This window comes from Erythranthe guttata, chromosome 7, assembly GCF_056151865.1.
Source record: "Erythranthe guttata isolate IM_541 chromosome 7, IM_541, whole genome shotgun sequence".
NCBI classification, from domain to species: Eukaryota; Viridiplantae; Streptophyta; class Magnoliopsida; order Lamiales; family Phrymaceae; genus Erythranthe; species Erythranthe guttata.
The window spans coordinates 6,839,869-6,858,450 of record NC_142539.1 but is presented as its reverse complement, the minus strand read 5'-3'; the positions used below and the strand labels follow the sequence as shown (position 1 = coordinate 6,858,450).

General features: G+C 28.9%; 1 protein-coding gene across 1 annotated transcript; it reads right to left on the bottom strand.

The window, feature by feature from the left end:
- Window positions 1–15,398: 15,398 nt before the first annotated feature.
- On the bottom strand, window positions 15,399–17,491 carry LOC148769103 (small ubiquitin-related modifier 1-like). The gene is made up of 3 exons (XM_088820232.1): window positions 17,399–17,491; window positions 16,016–16,165; window positions 15,399–15,476 (listed from the first exon to the last, which is right to left on the bottom strand). Exons 1-3 carry the CDS (start codon window positions 17,489–17,491, stop codon window positions 15,399–15,401), a joined length of 321 nt encoding a protein of 106 aa, XP_088676358.1.
- Window positions 17,492–18,582: the final 1,091 nt, after the last annotated feature.

Genomic DNA, 18,582 nt, shown 5'->3' with positions numbered 1-18,582 from the left:
TTGTGAATCGACAAACATAATCGTCATCATCCCACTTTTTCCGTTTGTCCGTCAATTCCCTTGCTTCTTGAGCCGTAAGCACCGTTGGCGTTGAACTTGTTGCGTCGGGTTTTGGATCAGTTAGCACATATGCAACCTTCACAATTGTTAGCAAATACATGATCTTCATGCTCCACCGTTTGTAGTTTATTCCATTGAATCTTTCCAGCCTCTCCACATCTTGAAATTGTGCCTTGAGTAGTGATGAATCCATTGGAAGTATAATTATCTTGAAATTGTTGAATTAGACACAAAAATCTGAATGGAGGAAAGGGAAGAAAAACAGAGATTAGGCAAGGCGTTTCGAGGAAACTTTCTTCAAGATAATTATTTCCCCACTACGTTGCAAATGGCTTCGACGGAAATATTATCTCCAGGATACAATGTCTTAACACAATAATCTAGATTGCAATTCTAGATTATCTATGAATATTAGAACTCAACCCAATAAATATAGAGGAGAAAGATAGGAGGGGAATTTAAAATTGGAATTAAAGAAAGTATTTTTATTATATTCAAATTCTCTAGAATGAAAGAATATTTATAATAGTAGAAGTGTCTATCTAAGAAGACACTTCAAATAAACGTTTGCACCATTTCTTTCCAAAAGACCACTTATATATCCAAGTATATCTTTAAAGAACCGTTTCAAAACTACACATTGTTTTATTTATTTTTTCTTCTTTTTTTATTTCCTGTATTATATATATTATATTATAAATAAATATATATATAGAAAATCTTAGAAAATAAGTTATATGTAAATTCATATAACACTTATGTAACATATTCATTTATATACAACGATCACGGGATTGGTTTTGTTAAGCCTAAAAGAGGTATCCGTCAAGGTGATCTTCTTTCGCCAGATTTACTTTTGTTTATTGCATATGGCTTAAGTACTATTATTAGACATGAAGGTTGAGGAATCCAAAGGGAATATAACAAGTATACATGTTAGATCAAGGGCACCTCGTATATCTCAATTACTGTGACAACCCCCTTTTCCAAAAATTTAATTCCAAACCTGATTGTCTTATACCAAAATTTTGTACGTAACGAATTACATAATTTATACTATAGGTTTTAAGAGAATAACTTAACTGATTTCTATAACTATTATGTGCTTGATTTAATTAGTAAATTCCCAATCTAGTAAGTGTGCTCTAACCATGCTGATTTCGTGATTTAGATGTGTTTATGTGACTTACGGGATTTTATGAAAATTAATCATGTATCTTACATGAGTAGTTAAGTGTTTTACACGTATACGCACTATAGATAATTAGTGATTATTTAATTGACCTTCATTATTTTCTTTTTTTTTTTTTTTTTTGTCATAGAATTTTATTGAAACTTAGATTAACAAACTATTGTTCATCACATTATAATGTTTGGGAATTGGATGATACGAGGACAAGTATTTTTTTTTTAATTTTGTAATTATGTTATCGACGACCAATATGTAGGAAGGAGATTTTAGTTTTCAATTTATGGTTTAACGTATTTAATTTATACAATTTATTTGGGTATTATTTTTTAGGGTGACATTTAAATTTTTTAATTAGTGTTAATTTTTAGAATACCCACAAACCATAACCCATAATTATTGATCCCAAAATTATCCTTTCTTATATTTTTTTTCTATGGAAAAGGAACATTTCAATAAGCGACAAAGATAAACCTGATGAGAGGATATAGAGCTTCATAAAATTATTGCATTGAAGTATCTCATCGAATGAGCATAAAAATTCCCCAAATATTTGAAAAAGTGAAAGGAACACATCCCAAGAATTTCTCAATGTTTAAGCATATTTACAACATAGTTAAATGGGTTTTTCTTCAGCATTTACATCTCCGTCTCAAGGAGTCTAGTTTTAAGCAATGACAGTGGATTCGATGCTTTCCTCCAAGCAGTCCAAGTTGTAAACTAAACGTCGATGGCTCTCATAAAGGGGAGTATTCCTCAGGAGGTGGCATTATTTGTACGCATGAAGGAAAAGTTATAAGATGTTTCTCATAATTCTTTTGGTCAAGATTCTCTACTACTTGCGAAATCCCATGATATATTGGAGGGCATTTCTATATGTAGGCAGGGCGATTGTATTGGGTCAGGTGGGTGTGGAGTCGAACTCAAAACTGGTTGTGGCTATGATTAATGGCAATGCTCCGATTGCTTGGGAAATTCAGTATGTCATTAATAAAATCCGGCAACTCCTACCGAATTTGTGGTATGTTCAACATGTTTTAAGTGATGGGAACAAAGTGGTAGATGGTCTAGCTAAACTGGCTCATGATTAATCGTTTTGAGTCCTCCACCACCGAATTTTGAAGTTAAAGTATCTTTCTCCCTATTCTTGTATCTCCTCTCGATCTCATTCTGTTTTTTGGTGTTTTATGGTATTTTCTGTTGTAAAATTCAGTTGCAGCCGAAAAAGTCGATGAAGAAGATGGGCAACAACAAGCCAATTAGAGGAAATCAACTATGTAATCACATACAATTAGTTATAGGCAGTCATATACAGTCATATGTAGTGATCTATAGTCATATTAAGATATGTACTTTTTTTTAATGAACAATAATGCTGATGGTTGTTTTAGTTGAAGAATTTACACATGTAATTTTTTGAATATATATTGTGGGAATACAAGTTGACTTGTAATAACAAGATTCAAATTATGATTTTGTTTTTTTTTTGTTTGAATGTCGATTGAACATTTCATAAACAAGAATTTTTTTTTTATAATTTGTTAAATATGACTGATCTACCCTATATAATTGAGAATATACAATTTTAAGTTGAAAATGTGAAAATTTGTATATGAAGCAAGAATATAACATTATGTGACTATAGTCATATATAATCATATTCGAAATAGTAAACTTTTAGGGCAAAAAAATCAGAACAGAAAAATAAATTTATATTTTATTTTGTTTCTAAAAAAAAGAAAGCTAGAAAAACCAAAATGCTAAATGCAGTTCGTGTAAATGTTGAATGCAGTGAGGGAAAACATTTCATGTATGGGACATCATAGTCTTTTTGCCTCTTCAGGGGTATCTCAAAGAAAGAATTTTGGGGGTGAACTTACCCATATATATTTTTCTTTTTCATATTAGGGGTGTATATCAAATGGGCCCCCTCTCTCTCTCTCTCTCTCTCTCTCTCTCTCTCTCTCTATATATATATATATATATATATATATATATATATATATATATATATATATATATATATATATATATATGGTCTGGATTTAAAATATTAAATTTAGATGTTTATAATATTTTTATTATATTTATATATATGTTTATATATATATTTATATATTTATATTTATATAATCTCTCTATACTTATATATATATACGCTTATATATATATATATATATATATATATATATATATATATATATATATATATATATATATATATTATTTACGTATATATATATATATATATATTATTTACGATAACATGCGAAAACGATACGCCGATATTTTTCGATTCGATAACCCTGGTATTACGTGAATAACTTAAATACTTTCTATACCTATTTATGAAAATTAATGATGTGTGTGTCTTCACTTAGTAATTATTTTCATTAATCCTACACGCAAGCATGCTTAGTCATTTGAAAGGACATTCATTTTTTTTCTTCTTTTTTACACATAAATCCACACTTGTCTTCTCTCCTCTATCACCACCGAAGCACCACCACCTATGTCGTCCAACATCTTATATTTATGCAAGAAAAGAAAATCACCTATATAACTATATATTTGGACTAAGTCAAGAACACCATCAAAAACACTTGCACTATCTCATGAGAACAAAGCACCTCTCAAGTTTACACTCAAACGCTATCCTTCTCATATCACCTAGCTTGCTTTGGAATTGGAGGTACTTCTTACAGAAGTAACATTTCATTGAAGAAAATAACTTCCATTTTCATTCTTTTTTTATTCACTGAAATCGTTATTTCTTTGAAGATTTCTTTTGCCTAAATCGTATTTTTATTTTGACTTTAGGTAAGAAATTTTGAATTTCTTGCTACGATAAAATGGTATCTTAGTATCAGAAGGATTTTCCAAAATTACTTCAAAGATTTTATGAATTTCGAAATTAAGGGCTTTTTATTATGTGTTAATTGTTATTTTTTCATTCATATATGCATGTCTATTATATGTTCATAATCAGTGAATCTATGTGTTTCTTGTTTACATATTAGATTTCTAATTATTTAGGATAGTTGCAGGAAAAAATGAATTCATCGTATGATCGGTTAAATCATGAATCTTCAAATGAATACTGATAAAGGGTTGTTGAATTTTATTTAAGGATGTTTTAAAGTGGATATAAAGTGTTTCCACTTTATGATCATGATTTGGATGATAGATGTTATTGTGGATGATGTTTTGGGATGTATGGTTTCTGAGTTTGTTGAATGTGTGTTGTGTGTATGATAACTAATGGTGATTTTATAATTTTGATTTTCCTAGATTCATTAGATTTCGGTTTAGTTAGTATAACTAGAGTACTAGGGTTATGATTTGTTGGGGAAGAATAATAATAAAAAATGCTCAATACATTTTACGCTTTCGTTAGAATATTGAATCTTGTCACAACACTGAATCATCTACTCAAATATAAATAAATAAATAAAATGTGAGATTTATTCATTATTGTCCATTTCGGATATGTACCATAATTATATATAAAGTGACTTCACCTCATAATGAATAAAAAAAAAAAAAAAAAAAAAGTGATTGTTTCAGATCTAAATTATTTACTTAACCAGTATTTTTAGTCAAATTAATATATTTGAGGATTGTGTAAACTTGTAATTTTTGTGTTTGTAATTACATTTACATCATCTCGTACCGTACCACTAATGTTGTTATCACACACATAACATAAATACCATAGACGCATACAATTAAGCTCACATAAAGTCTTCTCATTTCACTCTATGAACATACACTAAGAAACATAAGTGTTTTAGGGCTACAAAATGGTCAAATAAAATAATAATGGAAAAAGGGTCATAGAAGTTCAAAGTTCACCAGCTAAAATCATGCTTCGCTCCAAGTCCCAGGTATGCTTTTTCACTGGTTTTCAATTTTCTTCTTCCGAAACTTATAACCCATGTTTTTGTGCTATGATTTTTGGCTTTATGTCATAATTTCATTTGTAATGTAAACAAAGCATGTTTGAGTGTACGATTAGTGAAAATAATTACTAAGTTACAATACAAGTGGACGATAATATAAATGAGCGTGTGTGTTTGTACGTATATAATGCAGATGTGTTTATGCACAAATGTCATATGTATTTATGCATAGAAAATTATTCGTTAATACCGTTAATTAAAATTTCACAAATTTTTACATAAGACACATAAGAAAGTCACAGATAAATAATTAGTGTAAACCATGTTATAAGTTTACATAAATCATGTAATTAAATTCGAGCATATAAAAATATATCATTGATTATCTATAGTGCGTATACGTGTAAAACATTCAACTACTCATGTAAGATACATGATTAATTTACATAATACCCCATAAGTAACATAATCACATATAAATCACGAAATCAATTTAACTCTAGATTAGAAATTTACTAATTTAATCTAGCACATAATAGGTATATAAAGTATTAAAGTTATTCACGTAAATTCTATAGTATAAATTAGTCATTCACCTAATATATTTTATGTAAACAAATTCAGGATAAGAAAATTAGATTTGGAATTAGAGGTTTGTTAAAGGGGTTGTTACAATATTTAAGATATACACGTTGCCCCTCTGATCTAACAGTTACACTTGTTATATTCCTTTTGGATTCCTCATGTCTAATAACAGTACTTAGGCCATCTCCAATAAACAAAAATAGATATGACGAAAGAGGTTGACCTTGACGAATACATATCGGTGTATCTAAGTGAATATGTAACAAAAGTAACACAAGACATGATGAACTCCAAAATCTAGCATTAAAACTTAATCTAACCATGATTTTTCCAAGAAAAACCAATTTGACACACTCATAAATATACTTAAACATTGAGAAATGATTTGATACATGTTCCTTTCCTTGTGTCAAACATTCGGACAATTGTTATGCTCATTGTCTTGCGAAAATTCCATGTAATGATTTTATGGAGGACTCTAACTTCCCATCGGGTTTACCGTTTGTTGCTTAATAAAATGCTTCTTTTTCATAGAATAAACATAGAAGAAAATATATATAAGTTCAAGATGCTTAGTTATGTGTTATGGTTTGTGGTTAGTTCAAAAAAAGATTCCCTAAAAAATGATTATTGAAATAAATATTATAAATCAAATAACTTCAATTTAAATTAAACAAATTGAAAATTAAAATATGTTGAACATTGGTTACTGATAATATAATAAGAAAAATAAAAAATAAATCTTATCCTCATAGAATCCAATTTTCAAACATTTAAATGTAATGAAAAATAGTTTATTAAAGACTACACGTCTAACTATGGAAAAAAAAGTTTAAATAAAAAGAAACTCTCATATGTATAGTAAAATGGAGCAACCTCCTTGTTGATGAAGCATGACATAAATATTATCTCAATCTACCATGCGAGCTGCAACAAATTTTTTTTACATTATTATTACTTATATTCCAAAAACAAATATGAAATTCCACAAATTATCAAGATGAAAACGAATATATAATATATAGGGGAAATTTGCTAGACACCCCTAATTTTGGACTTATATAGGTGGAAATCCAAGTGATTAGATGAATATAGGTGTAGGTCCCTTGCCTATTAAAATTAATATGAATTAAATAAAATTAATTGTATATGGACACAAATATCCTTAACTAATATTTATATAAAAATATTATTTTAGAAAATAAAGAAATAGACCCACAAATCACTCTCATTTTTTTCTCTCTCCTCTCTCCATATCTTTCTCTCTCTCACACGCATTTATCTCTCTCTCTCCTCTTTCCTATCTACATATCTTTCTCTCTCACCCTCTCACGCCTCCCTCTCTCTCTCTCTCTCTCTCTCTCTCTCTCTCTCTCTCTCTCTCTCTCTCTCTCTCTCTCTCTCTCTCTCTCTCTCTCTCTCTCTCTCTCTCTCTCTCTCTCTCTCTCTCTCTCTCTCTCTCTCTTACTTACATATTTATCTCTCTCTATAATTTTATGTTTGCATTTATTATTAATTTGACTCCAAACAACAAACATCAAACATCAAACAACAAAAGGAATTTGAAAACACATATTTAAATTGTTGTAATATGATATTTACTTGTTATATTTTTTGGTATAATTTCATCATAAATATTTATTTGCATATTTTTATTTAATAAAATCTTTAAATATTCAATTATCTTATTCACAATTTTTTTTTTATTTTTTTCCAAGTTGTAAGTTGTAACAGGAAAATGCAAATTACATACAACAACAAAATGCAAAATACAAAAGAAATGGTAAACAAACTGCAAATTTTAGAATGGTGTTTTTTTTTCTTTGTTAATTATGTATTACTGTTATATCATTTTGTAAATAGCGAACTGCACGATGAATAATTGCAAACATTAAAATGTCAAACATAAATTTGCGATTTGTATTAGTATGAGAAAAAAATAATACTGCATAATGCAATAGCAAAACAATCATTTTCTTTTGCAATTTTAAACTTGGAATTTGCAAGGTGATGTAAAAGATGAAACCCTTTTATCAACAAACGTAAACTGAAACTGCAAACTGTAATACACCGGATTACAAAATGAGGTTTGAACAATATTGTGGAATCGGTTGTTCTTTCTGTAACGGTTGGTTGTTCTTGGGTCTCGACTACAGTCTGAGTTGATTTTTCTTTTCCTTTTCGATGATTTAGTGACTTGTTTCCTTTTATTTGGCTTGGCTGTTGGAAAAGAAAAAGGGAAAAATCAGAGCTATGGAATTATCCAAACAATGTTATTGCAAAATATCAAACAACTAACAACTTTTGCAAGTTTATACAAGACTTGCAAAATGCATACTACAAATAAAAACATCATATGTAAGTAAACGATACATGAATCAGTCGAATAAAAATGGTACTTGAAAATAGCAAACATCATTTGCAAACAACTAACAACACTACTCAAAATTAACCAAAAAAATCAAAATTCAGATTACATAAGTACCAAAATCAGCCACAAAAATAGCAAAATACAGAATCAAAGTGACAAACTTTAAAGAGCAAAATGCAAACCGAGTTTAAAAAAACGCATAAAAACTCAGACTAACATCAAACAAACCTTAATAATTGTAACTTAAAATGCAGCTACATTTTGTTTAAGAATAAACATAACCAAAGTTATAACATTACCGAACCCCTCAATTGTTTGATTTTGGGGATTCGAAGTCATCATCCTCATGGAAAAAAAAAGGTTCTCAAATTAGTATCGAATTATTCGAAATAAATTGCAAACCAGCAAAATGCAAAATAAAATAAAAACAGCAAAATTGAAAATAAAATAAACAACATGCAAATGCAGAACATAAAAATTCAAAATGCACACACTAATCATACAAATAGTTTATAGAATCATTGCTTACCAATATTTAATCGTTTTTTGTCCATTGTATAAATCCCAAACAGAAACACCAGCCGATGTCTTCAAACAACAAACAATTGGAAAATCACGAACATAAAAGGGGGCAAACTGGTTCAGCAAATCAAACAACAAACGACTTTGTAATGTTTGTTTTAGAATAAACATAATTAGGTTCTTCAAATGTATTGTTTTAGAATAAACATAACCAAAGTCGTAACATAAACAAGCCCCTCAATTTACCTGATTTCGGGGATTGGAAATCATCATCATCCTTTGCTGTTAAGGGGGAAAAAAAACGGGTTCTCAAATTATTATTGAAATATTTGAAATAAATAGCAAAAAAACAAAATACAAAAGAAAAAAAGGAACAAAATACAAATTTCGAGATGAAAGAAAAAAAATCAAAAGTGAAAACCCAACATGCAAATAAAATTTTATACAAAGGATCATTGATTACCAAGACTTAATCGTGTTTTGGCCATCGTATGAACTCCAAACAAATCGATACCCTTTGTCCTTTGGCTGCTAGCTTTATGTTTTGCCTTATAATTCATATACTTCCACAATTTTCACACAATTATATTATTGCAAAATGCTAGCTAGTCTTCTTGCATATAATATCGAACGAAGGCAAACGGAGTAAAGGCAAAATGCTCAGACCTGGTAATTTGTAAACAGCAAACGAACCATAATGCAAATAGTGAACAACAAATTTGTAAACCGCAAACGAAACAAATGCAAATATTGAACAACAAATCGAACAAAGACAAAATGCAAACGACCAAGTAAAACTGCAAACAATCAAACACCCAAAACCTATGGAAGGATTCAAAATTCGTGGTGAGATTTTCGCTTTGAAGAAACAGGGAGGAAATCGATTTCCATATTTTTGCAATTGTAATTTTCGGAACAACAAACCCTGTAAACAGCAAACGAAAACAAATCGAAACAAATTTGTAAACAACAAACGAAACAACTGCAAATATTGAACAGCAAATCGAAAACGAAGACAAAATGCAAAAGACCAAGTAAAACTGCAAACAATCAAACACCCAAAACCTATGGAAGGATTCAAAATTCGTGGTGAGATTTTCGCTTTGAAGCAACATTGATGAAATCGATTTCAATATTTTTGCAATTGGAATTTTCGAAACAACAAACCCTGTAAACAGCAATCGAAAACAAATCGAAACAAATTTGTAAACAACAAACGAAACAAATGCAAATATTGAACAGCAAATCGAAAACGAAGACAAAATGCAACCGACCTGGTAAAACTGCAAACGACCAATTGCCCAAAACCTATGGAAGGATTCAAAATTCGTGGTGAGATTTTCGATTTGAAGAAATAGGGGAGAAATCGAATTCCAGATGTTTGCAATTATAAATTTCGGATTTGCAGTATAATAGGGAGAGAAATGGGGGATTTGATTTTGAAGATATATTTTACCGTATATTACTAGGGATATTGATAGGGGTACTTTTGACAAATTATAAATACAAAAATTTGCTGGAAATTAGAGTTTATTAAATGGATTTGAACACATATAATCTCTTATAGGAGGACCTATAGCAAATTGCCCCTAATATATAACAAAATTCCATTGTTTGTTTATTTATATTGATTCTATTTCTAAATAATTTTCAACCTTGACAATATGTTGTTCCCCGTTATCTGCATATTACTTTAAACTTTCAATGATGTAGTAGTCATTATTTTTTCTCAATCTTGTTATTATTAATTAACTTTCCCAAAATAGAATAGTAATTATAAGAGAAATCAGTGAGAAGGGAATAATAACAGTATATACATACATATATATTTATAAGATTTGTACATATTTAATAGCTTTTTAATATTTCTGTTGCAACATTGGGTTGAAACGATAGGAGACCGCGTATAACCAAAATATAATAACTTAGTGTGTGATATTCTATATAGTGAAATAAGATTATTTTTTGAGTATAAACATATAATTTTCATTTGAAATTTCAATAAATATTTAGAAATTCAATTTTATTAATTACCTCAAGCGGGGTGCAATTACTATTAAGCCGTTACCCGACAAACATGAAGACCACTGTTTGGCAGTCCAAAGCGTTTTTGTTGTAAAACCTTTTTAGTGGGTAATATATCTTCATATTACAACCAAACTAATAATATACTTATGTCTCAGCGTGCCATTATACCATTGCCAAATAAATAAGTACAAAGAAATAATTAAGAATATATATATATCTATATATATATATATATATATATATATATATATATATATATATATATATAATATATATATATATATATATATATATATATATATATATATATATATATATATATATATAAAAGAATAGTGCGAGTATTAATTCATTGTTATTTCTAAAATGATCTGTGTGAATTTATTTTCTATGGCCAAATTATTCAAAAAAAATAATTCATCTTCTATAGGGGTGGAAATAAGAATAAAATTTTCGAATTCTGCCAATTTCGGTCCGAAAAATATCCGAATTTGGAACCGTAATTATTATTCCAATAGTATATAAAATTACCGGAAATTCAGTTTAGTTCAATTTCAGTTATGAATATTTCTATAGTTTTTCAAAATATATAATATAACTTTATGACATATTTTTTAATTCCATAGTATAACTTATTATATTTTATATGAAAATTATATATAGTGAAGGGTCAAGTAAATTAAAATATAAGAAAAGTTTAAATGGTATCAGAAACATTATGTTACATTTTTCCTTATAAGAAAATTTATGTTTGAATTTGTTGTTCCTCCATGTGTTTTTATATATTGTGTATTGTCAAAATTTCCAAAATTTCTGAAATTCCGCTGATTCCAAGCCGTTCTGAAGTCGAGATAATTTTTTTCATTCCGATTTGTTTAGAACACATATTAGAACTCATATTTTACTTCCGAAATAAATTGGAAATTTTCTGAAAAAGTTATTTCCGATCCATTCTGCTAAATTTTCACCCCTAATCTTTTTTTAATGCGACTATTGATACTGAGTTAGTCGACGTTTATTTCTAAGCTATCTTAATTACTTCTTAGATATTGTAATTATTTGTAAGATCTCGTAACTATTTCAGTTGGAAGAAAAAGCATCTACTATTAATAAAAGGTGTTAGATATTTATTTGGAAATTAATTTAGTGTTGTGAGCAACGATCTGAATCGTCTAGGATGATAAATCTTTTTATGTAGGCATATTAAATTAGAAATGAAATCATAACAAGGCAAAAAAAAGGATAGCACAAAAACATGGGTTAGGTTCGGAAGAAGAAAATTGAAAACTAATGAAAAACGTACCGGAGTCTTCAACCAAAACGTGCCTCTGTCGTATAATTCTCAGATATAGTCTACTCTATTGCATATAGGGTACTCTCTCTCTCTCTCTCTCTCTCTCTCTCTCTCTCTCTCTCTCTCTCTCTATATATATATATATATATATATATATATATATATATATATATATATATATATATATATATATATATATATATATATATATGTGTGTGTGTGTGTGTGTATGTATATGTACGTGTATTTGCATGTGTTTGTTTACGCATTAATGTCATATATATTTATGCATTGAAAATTACTCACAAAATGCATTGAGCAATATAATTTAAATATTCTCACGACAAAGCAAAATATATTGACCAATTTGTTTTTACTGTTCTTGTCCGACAAACTACGACCCACATACTCTATTTATACTAACTACTAACTAAACTTAAATATAATGCACCTATCCAAATAAATACCAATAAAATCACCATTAATTATCACCAGGGCCAGTCCAGCGTATTCAGGGGGTAAGGGGTGAGAATTTTTTATTAATTGTTCGGTAGTTCACTCCAAAGTACACAAATAACACACCTTGAGCAAACACGTAAACCATACAACCCCAAAAGACCATCCACAACATTATTTATCATCCAAATTATGCTCATAAAGAGGAAACACTTCCCTCCACTTATTAAATGAGATTATTTCCATAATTCTCATTAAAACATCCTTAAATAAAATCCAACAACCCTTTATTAGTATTGAGCAAAAGGTTCATGATTTAACCAATCATGTAATCAATTCATTTTTTCCTGCAATAATTCAAAATCTTAAATATTTAACCAAGAAACACATAGATTCACATAATTTTAATATAAAATAGACATGCATGAAAGAAAAAGTAAAGATTAGCGCATAATTTCAACTTTTACCCAAAGTGCCCTTAATTTAAAAATACATAAAAATCTTTGAAGTAATTCTGGAAAATTCTTCTCATACTATACTACCACTTAATTGTAACAAAAAATCTGAAATTTCTTACTTAAAGATGAAAGAGGAAAAATATTTAGCCAAAAGAAAACATTCAAAATAAATGAGGATTTCTGTGGTGAAAAAAAAAAAGGAAATGGATGCTATTTTCTTCAACGAAATTTTACTTCTTTTAGAGGTAGCTCCAAGTCAAAGCTAACTATGTGAATGGAGAAAAATAGCGTTCGAGTGTCAAGTTGAGAGGTGTTTCGCTATCCCGAGAGGGAACAAGTGTTCTTGATGGTGTTTTTGTCTTAGTCCAAACACATAGTTAAATAGGGGATTCACATTTTAATTTTCTTTATTAATTTTCTTCAATAAATATAAACTGTTAGCCAATGGTGGTAGTGCTTTGGCGGTGAAAGAAAGAGAAGACAAATGTGGGTGTAAGTGTTAAAAGAAGGAAAAATGTTCTTTCAAATGACTAAGTATACATGAATTTAAGATTAATAGAAATAATTACTAAGTGAAATATGGTTGATCGTGCAGATAAGCTAATATCTTTTAAAATTAACAATATTATCAATTAATATGTCACAAACACAAACATCATATATATATATATATATATATATATATATAATTGTGTCTATGCATGTCTTATGCATGTGTGCATATATTTATGCATTATTGTCATATATATTTATTTATAGAAAATTATTATGTAATAATCTTAATTAAAATTTGATAAATTATCAAATAGGAGACAAAATAAATTCACCTATTAATATTTATGTAAAAAATATAATAATTTTACATAAATCATGTAATTAAGCTCGAACATATGCAAATATAGTTAACTAGTTATCTAGATATGTGTGACACACTTAATGACTCTTAGAAGACACATCATTAATTTTCATAAAACTCACATATGTCACATAATCACTGATAAATCATGAAATGAACTTCACTAGAGCACAAATACTAGATTTGAAATTTATTAATGAAATCTAGCACATAATAGATATCTAAAGCACTTAAGTTATTAAGGTAAATACTCTAGACTTAGTTATGCAATTTACCTAATATATTTTACGTAAAAAATCCGGGATAAGGTAATTAGTTGAGATATAGACGGTTCCCGTGTTCTAACAATTATACTTGTTACATTCACTTTGATGCCTTGTGTCTAATAACAAAACGTATGGTAAACGGAATCATAGGGGTTGCATTGGAACTTCAGTACGTGATCACTGGAATTCGTAAGCTCCTCTCAGCGGATAGGCGCATAGACCATATTCATCGAAAGCGAAATCAAGTGGCGGACGGTTTGGCCAAGTTGGCTTTTAGGCACAAAACTATTAACGACTCCGACACCCCCCTTCAGTACGTGATCACTTCGTAAGTCCTCTCAGCGGATAGGCGCGTAGACCATATTGATCGAAAGCGAAATCAAGTGGCGGACGGTTTGGCCAAGTTGGCTCTTAGGCACAACCCCCCGCCCCCTATGTGTGTGTGTGTGTCTATATATATATATATATGTATATGTATATATATATATATATATATATATATGGTCTGAGTTTAAAATATAGTCTGAGTGTACATGCATGTAATTATAAGGGTATATATAGAGAGGGAAGTTAAAAGAAACAAATGTACGTTATCATAGTTTTACATCCATCACGTGAGTAATAATGTTAATTTTTTTTTTTAATTTAAATTAAAGGTCTTAATTAGTGCCCTATCTCCATCATATGCAAGTCCGAAAACTGGATTCTTTTCTACCTTTTTTTATTTGCTCCTCGTGACCCAATTTATTCCATATAAATCAATTATTTTGTTTTATGTTTCATTTATTAAATATATTATTATTCAATGTAATAACTGGAGATTGCCTCTGTTCTTCCTACCTAATATCGTGCAACATAGAGATCTTCTACGAAATAAAAGTACAATTTTGGCAAACATTTGGTATGTGTTCCTTTAACTTTTTCAAACATTTGGAGAATTTTCATGCTCGTTCTCATGCGAAACTTCCATGCAAAGATTTTATAAAGCTAGCTCTAAATGCTCCCATCAAATTTGCCGTTGTCGGATAGTGAAATATTTATTTTCCATAGGAAAAAAAATATAAGAGAAGATAATTTTGGGATGATTAACTAAGTGTTATGGTTTGTGGGTATTCCAAAAATTAGCCCTAAATCAAAAAACAAAACGTCACCCTAAAAAATAATACCTAAATAAATATTTCAAAATTAAATAACTTAAACTAAAATTAAACAAAATAAAAACTAATAACTGCTACATATTGGTCATCGCTGACATAGATAAAAAAAAACAAAAGAAAATACTTATCCTCATATAATCCAATCCCCCCAAACGGTGAATGGAACGAACAACAGTTTGTTAATCTAAGTTACAATAAAATTGTACGACCAAAAAAAAAAAACAAAGAACGAAGGTTATATGAGAAAATAATTCTCATATGTCCATCCCAATGAGGCATCCTCCATCTTGATGAAGCATGATATCAATAGTATTCCCATCTTCCATACCGAGCTGTAACAAATTTATTTTACATCAATATTATTTCCATTACATTCCACAAAAAATGTAAATCCACAATTTATCAAGATGAAAACGTAACGACATTCCCCTGTTGTTCATTCTATTTCAAAAGAACGTTTGCTTCTGAGAAATTATGTTGCTTAATATTATCTACACATTACATTATAATTTCAATGATTCAATACTCATTTTTATTCTAAATTTTACTATTGTTACTTAAGCTTCACAAATAAAAAAAAAGTTATTAGACAATATTAGTGGGAAGGAAATTTGAATCATTATATACATACCTATATTTCAAAGATTTATGCATATTTAATAGCGTTTAATAGAATGCAACCTTAATTAAATACTCTTAGTTTGAAAGGATACATATAAGCAAAACAAATTCTTTTAGTATGTAAAATTTTATATAGTGAAATAAGATTCCTTTATAAAAAAAAATAAAATCTCATTTTAAATTTTAATAAATATTTTAAACTTCACTTTAAAAAGAAAAGGGTATTTAGAACTTCAACTTTATTAATTACCTGAAGTGGGGTGCGATTGCTATTAAACCATTTCCCATCGAACAAAAAGACAACGGTTTGGTAGTCCACACCGTTTTCTTTGCAAAATTTTTGAAGAAGGTAACGTATCTCCTTATCACATCCAAACTTGTAATATGCCTCCGTCTCATCCTACCATTATACCATTGCTAAATAAACGAGTAAAAAAAACACATGGATGTATAAAATAATTATGCGAGTATTAATTCATTGGTGTTTGGAGAATGATCTGTGTAAATTTTTCCTTATGGTCAAATCATTACAAAAAAAAAAATGATTGCATCTTCTACTTAACGCGATGGGTGATAGTGAATTAGCTAATGTTTATTTCTTAGATATCATAATTAGTCCTTAGATATCGTAACTGTTTTTAAGATCTCATTATTACTTCATTTGAAAGGAAAAAAATATATAGGGTTGCAAAAAGTTGTAAACTATTTATTTGAAATATAATTTGTGTGCAACGATATATATTGATATATTAGAATTATAAATCGTTTTTACATGAAAAAATACGTTATGAACCAAATCATAACAAGGAGCCACAAATGATGGCAAAAAACATGGGTTAGTTTCGGAAGAAGAAAATTGAAAACTAATCGAAAAGAATACCTGTTGTTTGAAGCAAAGCATGATTTTAGCAGGTGCACTTTGTTCTTCTATGGCTCTCTTGCCATTGTTATAGTCTTCCCCGACAAACCATTACATAGGTACTCTACTTATACTAACTAAATTGAAATCTAATGCATCTAGCAAAATCACCATTAATTATCACACACACTAAAGCACACACTCACAACACACGTTGAGCAAAAACTGAAACCACACAGCCCCGAAAAATCATCTACAACATTATTTATCATTCAAATTATACTCATAAAGGGAAACACTTTTTTTCGACTTATTAATTGAGATACTTACTATTATTTACATTTAAACGTCCTCAAATAAAATCCAACAACCCTTAATCAATATTAAGCCGAAGATTCATGATTTAATCAATCATATAATCAATTCATTTTTTCCTGCACTAATTCGAACTCTTGAAATATTTAAACAAGAAACACATAGATTCACATACTATGAACATATAAAGAAAGAAAAATTAAAGATTAGCACATAATTTCAACTTTCATCCAAAACGTCCTATATTAAAAAATACATGAAAATATTTGAAGTAATTTTGGAAAATCCTTCTCATACTATGATACTATTTAATTTCAGCAAGAAATCTAAAATTTATTACCTAAAGATGAAATCCTTCTCATACTATGATACTATTTAATTTCAACTTTCACCCAAAAGAAATGAAGATTTATGTGGAAAAAAATGGAAATGTAGCTATTTTCTTCAACGAAATGTTACCTCTTTAAGAGGTAGCTCCAAATCCAAACTAACTAGGAGAATGGAGAAAAATAGCGTTTGAGTGTCAGGTTGAGAAGTGTTTCGCTCTCCCATGAGGGGGAAAGTGTTCTTGATGGTGTTCTTGGCTTAGTCCAAAGATATAGTTATATAGGGTATTCGCATTTTGATTTTCTTTATTTATTTTCTTGAATAAATCTAAGGTGTTGGCCGACGGAGGTGGTGGGCTTCGACGGTGATAATAAATGTGGGTTTAAGTGTTAGAATAAGGAAGAATGTCATTTCAAATGACTAAGCATGGATGAGCATAAGATTAATGTAAATGATTACTAAGTATATACATATATCATATATATATATATATATATATATATATATATGATATATATATATATATATATATATATATATATATATATATATATATGTGTGTGTGTGTCTTATGCATGTGTGCATGCACTAATGTCATATTATTTATTTATGGAAAATTATTATGTAATAATATAAATTAAAATTTCAAAAATATCACATAAGAGACAAAATAAATTCACCTATAAATATTTATTGTAAAATATATAATAATTTTCCATAAATCATGTTATGCTCGAACATATGGATATATTATCTAGATATGTGAAACATGCTTAAAGACTCTTATAAGACACGTCATTAATTTTCATAAAACTCACATAAGTCACATAAATCATGGAATGAAATTCACTAGAGCACATATACTAGATTATAAGTTTATTAATAACATCTAGCATACAATAGTTATCGAAAGCACTTACGTTATTCAGTTAAATACTCTAGTACTATTTGTGCAATTCACATAATATATTTTACGTAATCAATTCCGTGATAAAGTAATTAGTTGAAATATACACGATGCCCGTGTTCTAACAACTATACTTGTTAAATACACTTTTGATGCCGTGTGTGTAATAACAAAAGTTATGATAAACAAAATCATAGGAGTTGCATGGGAACTTCAGTACATGATCGATGGAATTCATAAGCTCCTCTAGCCGGATAGGCACGTAGATCACATTTATCAAGAGCAAAATCAAGTGGCGGACGGTTTGGCCAACTTGGCTCTTAGGCACAAAACTAATTTAAATATATATTTGCAGTAGCATTGACCTTCCTAGTATGATTCGGGAGTTAGTTTTAATGGATACTTTAGG